The sequence below is a fragment of the Microtus pennsylvanicus genome, chromosome 4 (genome assembly GCF_037038515.1).
Source record: "Microtus pennsylvanicus isolate mMicPen1 chromosome 4, mMicPen1.hap1, whole genome shotgun sequence".
NCBI classification, from domain to species: Eukaryota; Metazoa; Chordata; class Mammalia; order Rodentia; family Cricetidae; genus Microtus; species Microtus pennsylvanicus.
This window is the reverse complement of record NC_134582.1, coordinates 113,665,288-113,683,905: the sequence shown is the minus strand read 5'-3', so window position 1 is coordinate 113,683,905 and position 18,618 is coordinate 113,665,288. Positions and strand designations below refer to the sequence as shown.

The following is an 18,618-nucleotide window of genomic DNA, read 5'->3' as shown; positions in this document are numbered from 1 at the left end:
ACGTTGCAAAATGCTTGTTTTATGCAACGTTGTCCAGTAAGTCCATCAACTTTTTTTCGTGAGAAAGGAAGGGTACCAGGTAAGCTATCCATCCAAAGGTAGACCTAAGATGCTTTGCTTCCTGGGTGTGAACAATTCACATTGAGGAACTTGGAAAGGAAAGAGGGTCGAATAGTCCCAGTCATTATAAAACCCTTTGCACTCCTACCTCAGAAAAGACTATAGACCTTCTGAGTTTGGGACCAGTACAGAAAGTATCTTACGTGACTACATTTCAACCTGCTGTTGGGCTGATAGAGTGATCAGGAGTCAGCACTGTTTTTCATCCAGGCCAGGCCAACCCACCTTGTACCACTGGTATCCATAGATGACCTCCAAAGTCTGGTGAAAATCTGAAAGCTGACTTCTCAAAATAAACTAGGTTATAGAACAGATGACTAATGATTATATATCCATGTCTTGAATGGGCTGAGTACTCCCTTAACCCATATCCATTTTTTTCAATTCCTGAGAGAATGCACCAGTGAATATTATTATATTTACTTACTAGTTGGGAAACTGAGACTGAGTAGTTAACCTGCCCAGACAACACAATCAATAACAAAAGGAGACAGGAATTGAACCTAGTACTGTTAAGCCACCAGGCATAAGTTTTAGCTCCTCCTTACCCATGGTGATGGCTGTAGTACTATCACATGAAAGGCCACCACTCTGCCATCTAAATGATGTAATAACTTACCTTTGAGTCCATTAAATCCTAGGTAACATTAAAGAATTCTCAATTGGCTTTAAGTTGTCTAGCCTTTCTTTATAATCATAACTTAGAAAGGTAGTTTATTTTAAATATTTATTTATTTATACCCTGGGAATCAAACGTGGATCCTCTGTGAGAGCAGTCCTCTGTGTCTTCCGATGTGTTTTGTCTATCCAGTGTGAGTGACTTGTTTGGATGTGTGTCCATGTGGTTCCTCACTCAGAAAGAAGCACACATCACTTAGAAAAAACAAATTGAGGGTTGCACTCCACATTATATAAAGGGCAAAAAAGCAGTTTCTATTTCATATTTCTTTGGGCATGTAGGAAAATATATCTTCAAATGGATTTCTTCTCTACGGAAAATGCTTTCTATTTGATTGTTTTTTATGAGGTTTAATAAGTCTGAATTTTTATCAACAATTTGCTACAGATATTGACGAATGTTCAGAGCAACCTTCCCGGTGTGGGAACCATGCAATCTGCAACAATTACCCAGGAGCCTACCGCTGTGAGTGCGTGGAGGGTTACCATTTTTCGGACGGGGGAATATGCGTAGGTAAGTTCTGCGAGAAATCTTCCTGGGGTGGCCAGCTCCATGGGAAAGGCATGGTTATGGGTTTGATCCTGGCGGGGAAGCAGACGCCAGTTTCTGCTGCTAGGCATAGACCACAATGGGGATGAGTCCTACCTTCCACCTGCTTAGATGGTCACAGCTGCCAGGAGCAAACGTGTTCCTGTAATACATGCACTGGTGCATGCTAGCAATGCATCAATTCACCCGCTGCAAACTTTCTATTCCACTCGCTTCTTATGAGTTTATTTGCTCCATTATCAGCATACATTTAGTGACTTGAAGCCAATTAGCCTTGGTTCTCTCTGTCATTAGCAGCCATGGAATTCATGGTGAAGCATCTTCATGCGATAACTGCCTCAGCTTAAATTCTACCCGAGTTACATCAGAAAGGAAATTCCACTTGGCACCATTCCATTTATAGTCCTAATTTAATAAGCCACAAGCCGAAGCCTAGCTTTTTAGACTTACTCAAGTACATTGATTTTATCAATTCATTAGGCTAATTATATTGCTGATTGATGTAGGTGACTGGCCTGTGAAGAGCCCAATTTTTGATATGTTACCTCCCATTTCACATTGCCCAATCATATCTAAGATATTTTTGACTTTTTTTGAGACTGGGTATCATGTATCATAGGCTGTCTTCAAACTCACTGTGTGACCTTGAACTTCTTACCCTCCCATCTCCACCTTCCCGAATACTGGGATTGTAGACGTGTGCCACCATGCCCAGTTTATTAGGACTGGGAATGTAACCCATTGTCCCATGCATGCTCAACAGCTATTCACCCCGGATTTATCCCCAACTCAAGTTCCAAGAATTGAAGCTCAAAGATTCACGGAGATTCCCAAGTCTACAGACTAATATGCAGAGTGGCACATGTGTGTCTGCCTGAGTTAAAACAGAAACTGACTGTAGCAGTCACTGTCCTGTCCCCATGTGCTCTCTGGCTGTTTACTGGGACCCGAATGCATGTGCGTCCCTTTGCTCTGTCTCAGAGCTTGATGAGGAGCCAAGGTCTGGATGAGGTGGTGTCTGTAGGGCGGGAGGGAACAGGCAGTTCTCATGATTTGAGTGTGACCCAAACATCTGTGCACCCAAGAGGCCAGCCCTCTTGGTTGCACAGAGCTGAGATTTTAGCTTGCTGTGTTGAAACATTTTTTTTTATCCTAGCAGAGAACATCAGTTTTCTTGGCCCAATTTTTTTCCTCTGATTTTTGAGCTAGGGAAGGTTCTTAAGTTTGCTTTTATTGTAGTACTATTGACGTCCCTGGCAATATGAGTGGTGGACTGGGAAGAGATAGATCTCACTGAGGTATATGTGAAGACGGCAGATTGGTCTGAGTGTGCCCATTCCCTAAGGCCACACTCACAAGGGCAGGGCAGAACAGAGTACAGGACAGAGGCCATGTCCATGTCTTCTCCAAGACATCAGTTCTCAGCAAGATGCTTAACCTCCCAGGCCTTAGCTCTCCATCTTCAAAATGAGGTAAATGGATGTGATCACTTCTTACGGTTTGTGGAGCCCTTGGAGGTGCCTCAAAGAGCTACCTAGGAGGGCATAGGATCCACAGGCCAATCCTGGTCCTCTTTCCTGGCCCCAGTCTTCCATTTAACCTAGATCAAATTCTGCATAAGCTGTTTGAATAATGGATTTCATTGCTCAAAAGTAAGCCAGACCTGGGGGTACAGACCTCTCATTTTAGCTACTTGAGAGGATCAAGTTCAAGGTTTGCTTGGCCTACAGAGTAAATTCTAGAACATCCTGGGCTAGAGACGCAGTTCACTGGTAGAACACGTCAGGACCCTGAAGCCCTTGGCACAATGGTGTGGAACACAGTGACTGAAAGGGGTAGTATAAGCTGCAATGGTGTTGAACACAGTGACTGAAAGGGGTAGTAAGAGCTGCAATGGTGTGGAACACAGTGACTGAAAGGGGTAGTATAAGCTGCAATGGTGTGGAACACAGTGACTAAAAGGGGTAGTATAAGCTGCAATGGTGTGGAACACAGTGACTGAAAGGGGTAGTATAAGCTGCAATGGTGTGGAACACAGTGACTGAAAGGGGTAGTAAGAGCTGCAATGGTGTGGAACACAGTGACTGAAAGGGGTAGTAAGAGCTGCAATGGTGTGGAACACAGTGACTGAAAGGGGTAGTAAGAGCTGCAATGGTGTGGAACACAGTGACTGAAAGGGGTAGTATAAGCTGCAATGGTGTGGAACACAGTGACTGAAAGGGGTAGTATAAGCTGCAATGGTGTGGAACACAGTGACTGAAAGGGGTAGTAAGAGCTGCAATGGTGTGGAACACAGTGACTGAAAGGGGTAGTATAAGCTGCAATGGTGTGGAACACAGTGACTAAAGGGGTAGTAAGAGCTGCAATGGTGTGGAACACAGTGACTGAAAGGGGTAGTATAAGCTGCAATGGTGTGGAACACAGTGACTGAAAGGGGTAGTATAAGCTGCAATGGTGTGGAACACAGTGACTAAAAGGGGTAGTATGAGCTGCAATGGTGTGGAACACAGTGACTAAAAGGGGTAGTATGATCTGGACCCGGGCAGCACCCAGAGCCAGTCATCTTCTCAAGTCCCACTGAGTCAAAGCTCTGACGTTCAGAGCACTTGGAATGGTACCTCCCTGTTCTGAGACTTTCTTCCGAAGTCACGTGTTTGTTTCTTCGTTCTTAAGCTGCAGTGGACCAGCGACCCATCAACTACTGTGAAACTGGTCTCCACAACTGTGATATCCCCCAGCGGGCCCAGTGCATCTATATGGGCGGCTCCTCCTACACCTGCTCCTGTCTGCCTGGCTTCTCTGGGGATGGCAGAGCCTGCCAAGGTATGTGGTAGCTCTGAAGGGTGTCCTGGGTGGTATTTACTGTGTGCTAATTGTCACTACTCCCTATGTGTAAGGAGGATGTGTTCTTTCCACTCGCTTGGGCAAGAGCCTTTTCTATCTTATCAGCAACCGGAACTATGCACTTTCTTGGAGGGTCGTTCTCATTTGGGACCTACTTGGCTTCCCCTGACCCCAGCAGTTAAGATAGTTCTCTTGGCTGGAACTAAGGCTTGCTTGGTTTTTTTTTTTGGAAATAAAAGCAGTCCTTGCTTGCATGGAGCTTGATGTCCGTCTTTGTATGTAACGGGCTTGTTCTTTCCAGCACAAGAAGTGAAGCTCCCATTCTGAAGTTGGAGGAGAAAATGACCTCACAGAATCTTCCCAGGCTTGGGACCAGCGCATAGTTAGCCGCCTGGGGTATCGGAGTAGTAATTAGAGTAACTCAAGGCGCTTGGTTTGTAGAATTATGCAACATTATAGTAAACTTAAGTTCAACAAAGGTTTCTGAGATACCATGTCTCTGTTATGGACTATGTAATTTTTCCCTTCTCTAAACACTTCCGAGTTCTAAAGGTTTATGCTGACAATAAAGAGGGAACATCTGACAGGGAAAACTTTTCCCTTTTGTAAGCCCTGTGTTTCCTGAAGACATTATTGTCACGTGAAACACATTTGTAAGTGTACTAGATAGAAGTTGGGGTGCGAATGTCTTAAAAATTAATATTTAGTGAGTTTAAAGTCCCTGGACTGGAATTAAAAGCAGATTCACATAGGTTTTAGTGCATGGATTAAATTATTGCATCAACCGCAAATTCTGGAAGCAATCTCATGGCCTGCGGCTGTCTTGCAGACGTGGATGAATGCCAGCTCAACCGATGTCACCCCGATGCCGTCTGCTACAATACTCCAGGATCCTTCACGTGCCAGTGCAAACCTGGCTATCAGGGGGATGGCTTCCAGTGTGTGCCCGGAGGTGAGATGGTTGTTAGTTGATGGCCCACTGATATGTTCATAAGATGTGATGACCTGGGGAGAAGAGGATGTGAGGAAGTGGTCCCTGGAAAGTCCTCAGAGTCAGACCACAGGCTTCAGTGCTGAAACACACTATGTACAACTTCAGAGGATACTTCGCAGGCGCCGAAGCTATGCTGCAATTTTAGAATGCATTGGTTCCTAGGTCCTGGAGCCAGCAGCACAGGATACAAACTGGGCATTGGGCTTTATTCACCAGGAGCTCTAGAGAAACAGAGCCAAGAGAGTATGTGTGTATAAATGCGTATATGCACGCACACACACACACACATACACACACATACACACACACACACACACACACACACACACACAGAATCATGTCATTATGAAGACTGTCAAATCCCGGTATCTGTTTTCAGTAAGCAGGGAACCCGAAAAGCCAGTAGCTGTTTAGTTAAAGTGTGGTGGCCATAGAATCAGGAAAGCCCATGGTAGAGTTCCTATCCAGAGGCTGGGAGCCTTGTGACCCCCAAAAGATTTGATTGAAAGCACAGGAGACAACTGGTTTCTTTTTGGAGGCTATTAGATAGGAACAATCTCTCTCTCCCCCTCCTTCCCCCCCTTCTCGTCTTGATAGGGTCTCACTATGTAGCCCTACATAGCCTGGAACTTACTATATAAGCCAAGCTGGCCTCAGACTCACAGAGATCCTCCTACCTCTGCCTCCCGTGTGCTGGGATTAAAGCATGTACCACCATGTTTCCCCAAGAGTTCTCTTTTTATTCAGAAGAGGAGCGGTTTTGTCTGTGTGCCGTCCAGGCCTTTATGTGACTGGATGAGGAGGCCAGGGAGAACAATCTGTTCAGTAGATCATCTGAAACATCCAGGATGATGTGACCAACTGTCTGGGCATCCTGTGGCCCAGTCACATCAACATAAAATCAGTAGAAGCCTGAGAGTATTGGGGAATGGAATGTGTGATGTGGGGATGGGATGAAGGACCCAAGTGGAGGGACGTATAACTAAGGCCTTCATGGAATGTTCTATATCACCTGTTACCTGATCTGAACATCTGGCTTTTGGAGTTACTGCTTACTTGAGACTTGAGTGGACTTTCCCTGGCATGTAGGCGCCCAGAAGCCCCAAGCCAGGCCTGGATTGAGACAGGGAACTGGTAAGACTCCCCACAAATGCTGTTCAACAGATGAGCATAGCTGACTGCTGGGTGTACAGAACCTACTATGTATGCAGGGTGCTTGTGTTTGCCAGTGTTCAGTTGGGGGAACAAAATACCCAAGACAGTCAACTTGAGGAACCAAGTTGCTTTGGTTTATGGTATAAGACCATTGTCAGTTTGTGTTGCTGCTTTGGGCTGGGGTGAAGCAGGACCTTATGGTGAGGAGTACGGAGCAAATCCAAGCACCTCTCTGGCAACTAAGATGCCGAAAGAGAGGTGGAGTTGCCATGAGATGGCTCAGCAGGTGAAGGTGCTTGCTGCCCCAAGCCTGACTGTCTGGGTTTGGTCCCCAGAAGACATGGTAGGAAGAGAGAATTGACTCTCATAAGTAGTCCTTTGACATCCACAGGCGCTCTCACATGGATATGTGTGTGTGTGTGTGTGTGCGCGCGCGCGCATGCGCACACTCTGGTGCACACACACACACACACACACACACACACACAGTAAGTGTTTTTAAAAATGGAAAAAATAAACCAGGTAGTGATGGTGCATACCTTTCATTGTGGCACTTGGGAAGCAAAGGCAGGCGGATCTATGACTTGAGGCCAGTTTGGTCTACAGAGTGATTTCCACAGAGAATCCCTGTCTCAAAAAGTCCAGAAAGCCTTTTCTTTCTTTCTTTCTTTCTTTCTTTCTTTCTTTCTTTCTTTCTTTCTTTCTTTCTTTCTTTCTTTCTTTCTTTCTTTCTTTCTTTCTTTCGCTGCCAAAGTAGAAGAGGGCTACCTTCTGTTTCTGAAATTATGAGTGGTGGCCCCAGCTCTGCCCATGACTTCTGGTGGTCAGGATACGTAGAGAAGCGGTCCTGGCCTCTTAAGTTGAGTGAGGCCTTCCAGCTGCTGTTAAAACAACCAACATTTATTATTTCTGTGGGCTAGTTTCACTTCTCCAGTTCAAAGAGAAACAGATGTCTGAGTTTTTGTTTTGATTTTTTTTAAAGGTCTGACTCCTTACCCTGAATTTAAGGCTATGTTTACTAAATAGAAACAGAAAGACCAGTAGGCTGAGATGGGACGATGGGACAATGATAATATTAATATGAACTGTTTGCTAAGATTGCTTATGGATTGTTCTCAGAAGAACTCTAACATTTGGTTATTTACCAAGAGGGCACATACTAGAAATGTACAAGAATGTTTATGTACCATGATAATCAGAAAACAATCTGAATACCCAGCAACGAGAAGAACAGATAGATGAAACGGTACCATGAAATAACAGGCAGCAGGCAAAACAAATGGACTGGAGCAATGGATAAATCTCAAAACATAATGTTTAAAAAATTTGTAAAAGTTTTTATATATAGATATAGATACACACATATACATGTATACATTTATACACATATATGGTATATGTGAGAGACAGATCCTGTTTTTATAAAATATGAATAAGTATGAAAATAATGTATGTAAGAAAACAATACAAATATGGAGATGAGGAACAATAAACTCAGAACAGAAGTTACCTCTCTGATGGGAGAGGAGATTATGGTATGGGGTGTGTTATGTGGAGTGTCGTACTCTTAGACTGCTGTAACAGAATGCTACGGACTACGTTGCTTTTAAACAACAAAAGTTTATTTATCATAGTTCTGAAGGTTGAGAAGTCCGAGACCCATGTGCTGGGAACTCACTCTGATGAAGGCCTGCTGCATATTCTTGGGTTGCCAAGTGTGTGAGTTGCTTTTCTTGCTCTGTGACAAAACTTACGGAAGGAAGGTTTGCTTTGGCACCCAGCTGTCTGTCTGTCATTGAGTCTGCACAGCTTCATGTATCCATGGTAGAGGAAAATGAGTCACCTCTCAGTGGCTCACACCTCCCGCCTCCCCTCCAATGACCCGCTGTCTCCATCCAACCCTACCTCCTGAAGTTTCTACCTGTCCTTCCTTCCTTCTCCTCTTCTTCCTTCCCCTCTGCTCTGTTGGGGATTGAGGCTGGGATCTCAAATGTGCTAGGCAAGCATCCCCAGCAAAACAAAACAAATAACCAAAATGTATTTATTCATTTTGTGTGTGTCCATGTACACCGTGTTGTCAGGGCAGAGATCAGAGCGTAACTTGTGGGGTCCGTTCTCTTCTTCCACCACGTGGGTCCCGTTCTCTTCTTCCACCACGTGGGTCCCGTTCTCTTCTTCCACCACGTGGGTCCCGTTCTCTTCTTCCACCACGTGGGTCCCGTTCTCTTCTTCCACCACGTGGGTCCCGTTCTCTTCTTCCACCACGTGGGTCCCGTTCTCTTCTTCCACCACGTGGGTCCCGATCTCTTCTTCCACCACGTGGGTCCCGTTCTCTTCTTCCACCACGTGGGTCCGTTCTCTTCTTCCACCACGTGGGTCCCGTTCTCTTCTTCCACCACGTGGGTCCGTTCTCTTCTTCCACCACGTGGGTCCGTTCTCTTCTTCCACCACGTGGGTCCCATTCTCTTCTTCCACCACGTGGGTCCGTTCTCTTCTTCCACCACGTGGGTCCCGTTCTCTTCTTCCACCACGTGGGTCCCGTTCTCTTCTTCCACCACGTGGGTCCGTTCTCTTCTTCCACCACGTGGGTCCCGTTCTCTTCTTCCACCACGTGGGTTCGTTCTCTTCTTCCACCACGTGGGTCCCGTTCTCTTCTTCCACCACGTGGGTCCCGTTCTCTTCTTCCACCACGTGGGTCCCGTTCTCTTCTTCCACCACGTGGGTCCGTTCTCTTCTTCCACCACGTGGGTCCCGTTCTCTTCTTCCACCACGTGGGTTCGTTCTCTTCTTCCACCACGTGGGTCCCGTTCTCTTCTTCCACCACGTGGGTTCGTTCTCTTCTTCCACCACGTGGGTCCCGTTCTCTTCTTCCACCACGTGGGTCCCGTTCTCTTCTTCCACCACGTGGGTCCCGTTCTCTTCTTCCACCACGTGGGTCCCGTTCTCTTCTTCCACCACGTGGGTCCGTTCTCTTCTTCCACCACGTGGGTCCCGTTCTCTTCTTCCACCACGTGGGTCCGTTCTCTTCTTCCACCACTTGGGTCCGTTCTCTTCTTCCACCACTTGGGTCCCGTTCTCTTCTTCCACCACGTGGGTCCGTTCTCTTCTTCCACCACGTGGGTCCGTTCTCTTCTTCCACCACGTGGGTCCGTTCTCTTCTTCCACCACTTGGGTCCGTTCTCTTCTTCCACCACGTGGGTCCGTTCTCTTCTTCCACCACGTGGGTCCCGTTCTCTTCTTCCACCACGTGGGTCCCGTTCTCTTCTTCCACCACGTGGGTCCCGTTCTCTTCTTCCACCACGTGGGTCCCGTTCTCTTCTTCCACCACGTGGGTCCGTTCTCTTCTTCCACCACGTGGGTCCGTTCTCTTCTTCCAATCCGTGGGTCCCGTTCTCTTCTTCCAATCCGTGGGTCCCGTTCTCTTCTTCCACCACTTGGGTCCGTTCTCTTCTTCCACCACGTGGGTCCGTTCTCTTCTTCCACCACGTGGGCTCCAGGAGTCGCGCCTGGATCATCGGGCTTGGTGACAAGCACCTTTCCCTGTAGTGCCACCTCACTGTCTCCAGACTGATTTTGTGTTTTGTTTAGTTTCTGAGACCAAGTCTGGCTATCATACCTAGCTGGCATTGTACGCATTCTGTAGCCCGGCCAGGCCTTGAATTAGCCATCCTCCTGCCTCAGTTTTCCAGTAGCTGGGATCACAGGCCTGGCTTAGTTTTCATTTCTGAAATGATGTTTTCTTTTAATTTTTTCTCTGAAATCTGTCGCCTCATTTTGGACCTTCCCCAGTTAGGATTCGCTTTTTCTCCCTCTTGCCTCCATCTCCTTATCGTGCCTTTTCATCCAGTTTGATCAGTAAAGCTGTCTCATACAACCTAGACACACATGTCTAGGGATGGTGCCTCCAAATGGGGCTGGATATTCCTATATCAGCAATTAAGAAAATATCCCCCCCCAGACAAGCCCACAGGCCAATCTGGTGGAGACAGTTCCGTTGAGGCTCCCCCCTTTCCAAAAGTGTCAGGCTTACAAAGAAGATGAGCTATCATGTTTCAGCCATGGGCTTTCGAGTTTATCCTGTATTTACCTTCTGTAATTAAGGTTCTGGTGCCGGGCCGCTGCCTCCTCCTGAAAGTCTCCCGTGCACTCTCAAACAGCTGTAGGTGCCTTTACCTCCTGCACCCATTCAAACGCTCTGAAGTGGCCCATAATGCACTCACTTGGGCACAGCAGCAGCGCTGGACACAGTCAGTCTCCTTTCTGACCCTCTGCCTTTCCAGTCCAGGACGGCACAGCTCTCGATTTCCGAATCACTCCGGGGCTGTATCCCCGTGGGTACAATTAGTCCCACAGATGGTTACAGCTACAAGGGTTTAGGGGGATGCTGATTTGTCATGGGCATCTAGTACATGGTTAGCTATTTCTTAGCAACTCGTTTGTGGCTTCCATTGAACGCGGTCCATGAACAATAGCATCTCCACACTGTAAATGGAAGAAGAAGGATGCCCTCAGAACTAGCGACTGTGAGTGACAATTAGTGGCTGGAGCGGAAAAGGCAAGGAAAACAGGAGGGGAAGACTCGGCACCTGGCCTTAAAGGACAAGTTGAATTAGAGAAGAGATAGCATTGTGCCTGTATTAGTCACTTTTCTTGTGGCTGTGACAAAGGCCCCTTAAGAGAGGAAGAGTTAACCCATCATGGTAGGGAGGAGCTTGAAGGCGGGGGTAGCGTGTGGGGAGGGTCATATAGCATCTCCACTCAGGAAGCAGAGAGAGATGACGCTGGTGTCGCCTGCTTTCTCCTTTGGTCATTTTTATTTGGTCGAGGATCCCAGCCCACGGGATAGTGATGCCCAATTTTTGGATGGGTCTTCTCCTTTCAGCTATCCCAACCTTGAATCTCCCACACAGTCATGCCTACAAGGGTGTCTCCTAGGTCATTTCGGATCCTGTCGAGTTGATAGTATCGGCCATTTCCAACCAGGTCCCTTAGAAGCTTAGAAACCTCTTCAAGCTTGATTCCTGTGGCCCTCCAACCAGCATATCCCTTATAAATCAGACGCATTGTTGCTGAGTCCTCTAGTCCCTCCTTCCCTTCTTTTCCTAAAGATACTCTCTACTCCCAGGTAACCAGCTTCTCTGATACTCCGGCTTCTTGACTTCTAGCTCTTGTAGTCATATCCCAAGTCCTCCTGGTTTGGTCAGAGCCACTGTACCAAATGACAGGTTTGTCACTCTGAAAGGTCAGCCATGCCCTTGGTGGTGTTTCTATAACATCCACACCCTCCCCCCAGCTCCCTGAGAAACAAGTCTCCTCTTCCCTCCCACCTATACGCTCTGAGGCTTTTCACGATGCTCTGCTCAGCGTAGCTTCCGGTGAGTGTTTATAGTACAGATAAAGTAGATAAGTGGCCTGAACATCTCCCAGGGCTTTTGTCTGGGAAAATCTTACAGCGTCATTTCCCACAGTGGCAACAGCACAGAAACTAGAGGCCATTTGCTTTTTCTGGGTGTTTTATGACTTCTTCTATTTCCCCCCTCATTGTCCGCCCTTTTCATGTTGTTTGTTCATTGCCCCTGCCTGAGTTAACCTCCCATCCTGCATCCTTGGGTCCATGTTGGGCAGGTACTTGAAAAGTTCACGTCTAATGTTATTATTGTAGCTGGTGTTCTTAGGAAATTACTAGGGATCCCACACTGGAGATCTTGTGTATTTCCTTTTAAGTTCTCATTCTGGGAAGCATGGTCATGCTGGGCCCATGTGTCTCTTCAGCAGCTAGTGATGCCCCAAAGCCAGCAGTGAAGGGGCACTGCTCATGGCTCTTGCGTTGTTGTGTTCACAGATGTGTATTGTGGTCATGCTAGGGTCTGTGTAGTTAATGAGGGTGGTTGGTCCTCACAGGGAGCACCTGAATGAGCGGCACCTCCGCACACAGTTTCCCTCCAGTCGCAGGTCTACCATCTGCCAGAGAGGCTTGGCGTGTCTTACCCAACCCAGCCACAGTGGCCATCATTTGACAATGTCACAGGTGTGACCAGGAGTAGAGTGCAAATCTAGAGATCACAGATGGGCCGCCTCCTTTCTCTTTTCATGTCCTCTCCTTTTCTGCCATCTCAAGAGAAGCCACCCTGGATTTCCTGCCAGTCCTTAGTTGTCTCAAGGGACCATGTGTTTCTTCTCCCAGCTGAGCCAGCCAGAAGTAGCGTGTCTGATATAATTTTACTGACCAGAAATAAGCCCAGAAAATGTGTCTTCTTGACCCTTATTGTCCCTACCCCATCTACCAGGCCCTTGATGCAAAATTCCCTAAGGAGTTAATCCTGGTACCCTTGGCCGCTCCTGCTGCCTGTTTGCCAGGATGAGGATTCGTTTCTGGAAGCCTATGGGGACATAGCCTTCTATAAACATTCTTCTATTTCCTGACTCAGAATTGAGGTTTCCTATCCTTATACATTCAAGATATTTCTGAAAGTTTCAGGGTCTATTCTAGATGATTTGAACTTTTGAATGTTCAACAAGGCATCAGCACAAAAGTCCGTCTGCTGCATAAAATGAAATAACCCTCACCCGCTCAAATGCTCTGCTTGGGGGTTGGGGGCCATAGATCAATCGGTAAAATGAGAAAAAGAGGACTCCAGTTCAGTCTCTAGAACTTGCATTTAAAAACTGGACATGGCACGTGCTGGAAATCTTAGTGCTGTGGCGACAGACGGGCTCCTTAGATCCTTAGGGCTCACTGACTAGCCAGCGTACCCTAGGTGTACTCCTAGGTGGAGTCTAGTCAGGTCCAGAAGTTAAGGAAAACTGAGAAATGACACCGGAGATTGAGTTCTGGCCTCTGCATGCACGCACGCGCTCTCGCTCTCTCTCTCTCTCTCTCTCTCTCTCTCACACACACACACACACACACACACACACACACACACCTGTGTACACATACACACAGAAAGTCCCACTTGATTGGAGACACCTAGAACATTAATCTACTGTAGCTGTCAGAGTGGTTAATGACGGAAATATTGTGAGGAAAACCTGGGGGCTTCCAGGCGCCTTCACTGGGTTAAGGAAATAAGAACGGTTGGAGAAGACAGATAACTCAGCCCTCTTTATCCTCATTCGACCTAGGAACCCGCTTCACAGTGCCACTCACGTTCAGGACAGGTGTAATCTCCCCAGTGACTCCTCCCTGGAAACACCCTCACAGGCCTGCCCCCCTCCAGGTGTGTCTCCATGGTGATCCCAAACACAGTCATCATTAATACTACCCTGCTCACTGTGTGTCTGAGCCAGCCTGATTTCCAGAGACGGGAAAGACTCCAGCCGAAAGGGGCAGGGCTGAATCAGGAATCCACAGGCTTTGGTTATCGTTTGTGGCAAGTCCCTTCCAGTGCTGTGACCCTGGAGGAGTCTCTTACCTCTTTGAGTTTTAGGTTTTTTTTCCCTTTGGTGTAAAAACCGGAAACTGGGGAGAAGAGCCAGCAGTTAAGCTCTTCCTGCTATTACAGAGGACCCGAGTTCCATCCCCAGCACCCACATGTCAGTCATGGCTCTGGCCGCCTGTAACTCCAGATCCAGGGACTAGGACCCCTCTTTTTGCCTCTGAGGACACCCACACACATACCCTGCACTCATATAGACATACATGTGTACATATAATGGAGAGTAAGTGACGTGTATGTGGAAATGGGGTCAGCTAGTGTGGAAACTCTAAAACCCTGAGCAAATGTAAGGTTTGAGAAAGCAAATAACTTTTATATCAAATAGAATACAAAAATCAACATTTTGATTCTAACCAGATGACTTATTCATATCTTTGTTGGCCTCTTCTTCCTACATCAAGTGTTTTGCTTGCTTATTTATTATTATTATTATTAATTATTTTACATTATCCTCAGGGACAAAAGAAAAGCCCACACAGGTTTTTTCTCTTGCCAGGTTCCACAAACACTTGTCTGGCATATTGACTGTCCCTAAGCAAGGGAGCAATTGTGTTAGGCCAGCCAGCATGAGAACTGGCCATACAGATGAGACACTTTGTGTGTTCTTGGTTGTATATTCCTTGAAGTCACCATGTCTGCCTTGTGTAGGCCAGATCACAAGTGGATAATGTAAGGTTCCACCCATGTGTGTTACCTTGTCGTTCAGAGCTGTAACAGAGTACCAAAGGCTTGCTAATTACAAAGAACTGAAATATATTTGTCTTGGGACTCTGGAAGCTGGGAAGTACATGGTTAAATGGCGAGGGCCTTCTTGTCACATTGTAACTTGGAGAAAGCCTCATATGGTTAACTTCCCATAAAATAAGGAGCAATGTCCTAGGGCCAGGATGGGCAGTATCCCCATAGGCCAAATCTACTGCTTATTTATAAATAAAGTTTTGTTGTTTTTCTTTGCTTTGGTTTGGGTTTTTGTCCAAGCTCCCCCTTCCACCCCCGAGACAGGGTTGCAGGGTAACAGCCCTGGCTGTCCTGGAACTCTTTTTTGTAGACTAGGCTGGCCTGGAACTCACAAAGATCCACCTGCTTGTTTCCCTAGGGCTGGGGTTAAAGGTGTGCACCACCAAACCTTGCTTGTAAATGAAGTTTTAATGCCCATTAATTTATATATCAAGCAGATCACAGAGTTGGGTAGTTGTGGTAGGCAGCATTGGTAGACAAAGCCACTCCCTACCCCCACCCCCACCTAAGAGCTGTTTAATCACAATCCCCCAGCCACCCAACAGGCTTTCTGGTGCTTTCCTGCCCAGTGGAGAGAAACTCTCCTATGTGTCTCCTTGCTGTGTCCCTCTGGCTGTGGTTCCCTGAGGGCAGGCCTAAAGATGCTTGTGTGTGCACCCAGTCCAGTCTTGAATTCTTCGTAATTCTTAGTTAATGAGAGCCCTGGGTCTGCTCAGCAGACAGAGAACAACTCCTTCAGGTCGTGGTCCCTGGATTCTCTGGACCACCGGGAAGACCTGGGGAGCATGCCAGAGACATCAAACCCACCATGGGGCGAGGGGTTGTGAGAACTCCTCCTGCAGGAGGATGGACCAGGCAATGGAAAAGGGGTTCACCTGGGAAGTTAAGGGGGTGTTGCACAAAGAACAGCTCATGGAAGGACCCAGAAGGTAGAAACACTAAGACTTGGATGTGTGTAGCTCTCAGCAGTCGTAGCGCGGAGGATGGATGCTTCTCATCAATGTCTTTGTGTGATTCATGCTTCCGAAGTGAGCACTCCGCCATCCCCCGTGGTGGCTGGACTCCAGAGAATGTGAGGCCAGCTGCAACTCTGCACATTGAGGAGTTGTTTATTCCATGTCAAGTTTTGTTTTCTTTTGTTGAGATGGATTTCTTCTTGAACCTCTAATCCTTCTGAGTCAGCACCCCCAAGAGCGGAGACTCCAGGCTTATACTATGACCCAACTTCCTAAAGTTCTTGCAGTAGCAGTACTGCCCTGCTTTGGGATCTGAACTGGACAGGTCGGAGGCTGGATTTCATGGCAGACATAAGCCTTCACTAGAAGGAAACACATAGAAGCTGGCGAGTGCTTCTTGATCATTTGGTCTCATTGGCAATTCTTTGGCTTTGTCTCATTGTAGACCACATGAAGCTTGAGAGGGTAAAAGAAGAGTTTAAGATGAACTCAAAACGCCTCAGAACAAATGGCAGGGCCATCCATCAGTGGAAACATAGTTGAGCAAAATGCGGCTTCTCTGTACAATGCTGTATCATTCCGCCGGTGAAGGGAAAGGAGGATTGGTGGGCACCGTGGTGAGGATGGGCCTGGAAGATGAGCTCAGAAAGCCAGGCGCAGGCCACATGTCCTGTGATTCCATTTGTATGGAATATACAGAGTGAGAACATCCACAAAAGGATGGAGGCTGGGAACGTCCAGGGTGCGAGGGAAGGACACATGGCGGCCTCCACTCACTAGGCGTGAGGTTTCCTTTTAGGGTAATGAAAAGGATTCAGATATAAACTGCTACCATAGCTCGTCATCACTGTGGATGTGCCAAATGCCATGGGATTGCTCAGTTAGAAGTATTTCATCTTACGTTACATCTGTTTTGAGTTAATTTTTAAAAGAACTGTAGGAAAGAAAATCTACAGGTATAAATAATAATTTTGATTTTTTTTTTTGTAAAGACAGGGCGTTATTAAGGTGACCAGGTTGGCCTTGAAGTCACAGAGATCCACCTATTTCTGTCTCCCATGCATGGCATGATGTAGGTGTTTTTTTTTTAATCATAAGCATTATAATTTTTGGAAGGTGGTAGGGACAAGGTCAAGCTAGTCACGAACTCACAGAGCTGACGATGACCTTGGACTTGTGAGCCCAGAGCTTGTTGCAGGCTATGCAGTCAATTCACCAACTGAGCTACATCCCTGCCTCTCATAATGAGGTTTTAAACTGGAAAAGAAAAATGAACAAACTCCAGTGATGACAGGGCACCTTTGTGGTCCAGGTCTGACAAATGGCTTTGGGAACACTGTGTACGGCCCCGCTGACGTTCAGCTTTGCTTGTCATCGACAGAGGTGGAGAAAACACGGTGTCAACTGGAACGAGAGCACATCCTTGGAGCAGCAGGGGTGGCAGATGCCCAGCAGCCCAGGCTGGGCATGTTTGTACCCCAGTGTGATGAGTACGGGCACTATGAACCCACCCAGTGCCACCACGGAACTGGCTACTGCTGGTGTGTGGACCGCGATGGCCGGGAGCTGGAGGGTACCCGTACAAGGCCCGGGATGAGGCCCCCATGTAAGTGGACCGCTGTTGTGTAGACGCGAAGACCAGAATGGCCTTTGTTAGTGGATGTTCTGCCTGGTTTCCCTGTTCACCACATGCTACCAACCCTCCACCTGTCACCTTCTGCCCTCCTCCCCACCTCTGTAAATGCACTTCTCGTCCATCTCTGGGTATTCATGTGCTCTGTGACCATTCCAAGTAGGGCCTGTGGCAGACACAGGGAGGCCAGGCTTTGGACTGCTGGGCTTCGTGGCAAATCAGGGATGCTTTGGTCCCTTGGTTCTCCTCAAAGCCTTGCTTGCTCTAGTGAAGATGCCTATTTTTTTTTTTAAAGATTTATTTATTTATTATGTGTACAACATTCCTTCCATGTGTGCCCGCATGCCAGAAGGGGGCGCCAAGTCTCATTATAGATGGCTGTGAGTCACCATGTGGTTGCTGGGAATTGAACTCAGAACCTCTGGAAGAGCAGTCAGTGCTCTTAACCACTGAGCCATCTCTCCAGCCCCCGAGATGCCTATTTTTATCTTTTCAATGCATGTTCCTATACAGCTAGGCCCTTGGACCTTAATATGTCCCAGTCTTTTTTTTTTTTTTTTTTTTTTTTTTTTTTTTATATTTCTGAGGCAGGATCTCATGTTGGGGGCTTGTCTTTAACTGACAATGTAACTGTGTTAGCCACAAGATAAACTTGAATTATTGATCCTCTCACCTTTGCCTAAGTGCTGGAATTACAAGTATGCGCCACATCTAGCCAGCTCTCCATTTAGACAGCTAAAGAGAAGCCCAGACAGGCACATGCCCTATGTGCACAGTAGAAAGACAGATAGTACCTGGCCAGCCCATGACCTGCCCCATGCCCTCCCGCCCCCCACCCACAGTTGTCCCTTTGCTGAGGGAGTTAGGGAGCCAGCGGAGTGAAGGTCAGCAGGTCACAACAAGTCAAGGAGGCCAGGCCACATTAGAGGATGGATGAGCCCGTGGCTGGCCTATTGGTTTTAAGAACCTAGGTGGACATGGTTCTGCTTGTGAGGTTGGAGGATGCCCCGTCTCAGAGCAATGGCCAGAGTGTGGCAGCCCTCAGTGATAACTTTCTCCACCCAGTGTTAAAGATGTCACTCCTTGCAGGCAGAGGAGTCATGGCTGTTGATCCCAGCCCGAGCACAATCGAGTCATTGTATAAGAGGGAGCAGGGTTAGCGCTCTACCCCACTGCACCTCTAAAACTAAACTCATGTTCTGCCCTGTCTTCTTCCCAGTGCCCTTTGACTGGGTGAAGGCTTTCTGCCTCTAGAGTTTTCAGACAGAAAATGGGTGCTGTGTGACTGGCTGTGCTGTGTGCATGCAATAAATGTGACAAGACCTGGGGTATGGGTGACATGTAGATGGGTGCACGAGCACACATACACATATATTCATATGAACATGCGCGCATGTTTATGCACGGGTGTGCTCGCACATGTCTGCATGGATTCCATTCATATGATCATACGCGCATGTTTATGCACGTGTGTGCTCACACATGTCTGCATGGATTCCATTCATATGATC

At 47.3% G+C, this 18,618-nt stretch overlaps 1 protein-coding gene across 1 annotated transcript in view; it reads left to right on the top strand.

Moving 5' to 3' along the window:
• Positions 1-18,618, top strand: part of Nid1 (nidogen 1) — a 79,012-nt gene that overhangs the window by 44,290 nt on the left and 16,104 nt on the right. Inside the window, exons 10-13 of the mRNA XM_075970205.1 lie at positions 1,187-1,312; positions 4,022-4,171; positions 5,022-5,144; positions 16,856-17,080. Of these exons, the coding sequence (XP_075826320.1) occupies positions 1,187-1,312; positions 4,022-4,171; positions 5,022-5,144; positions 16,856-17,080 (624 nt within the window). The remainder of the gene's footprint in view (positions 1-1,186; positions 1,313-4,021; positions 4,172-5,021; positions 5,145-16,855; positions 17,081-18,618) is intronic.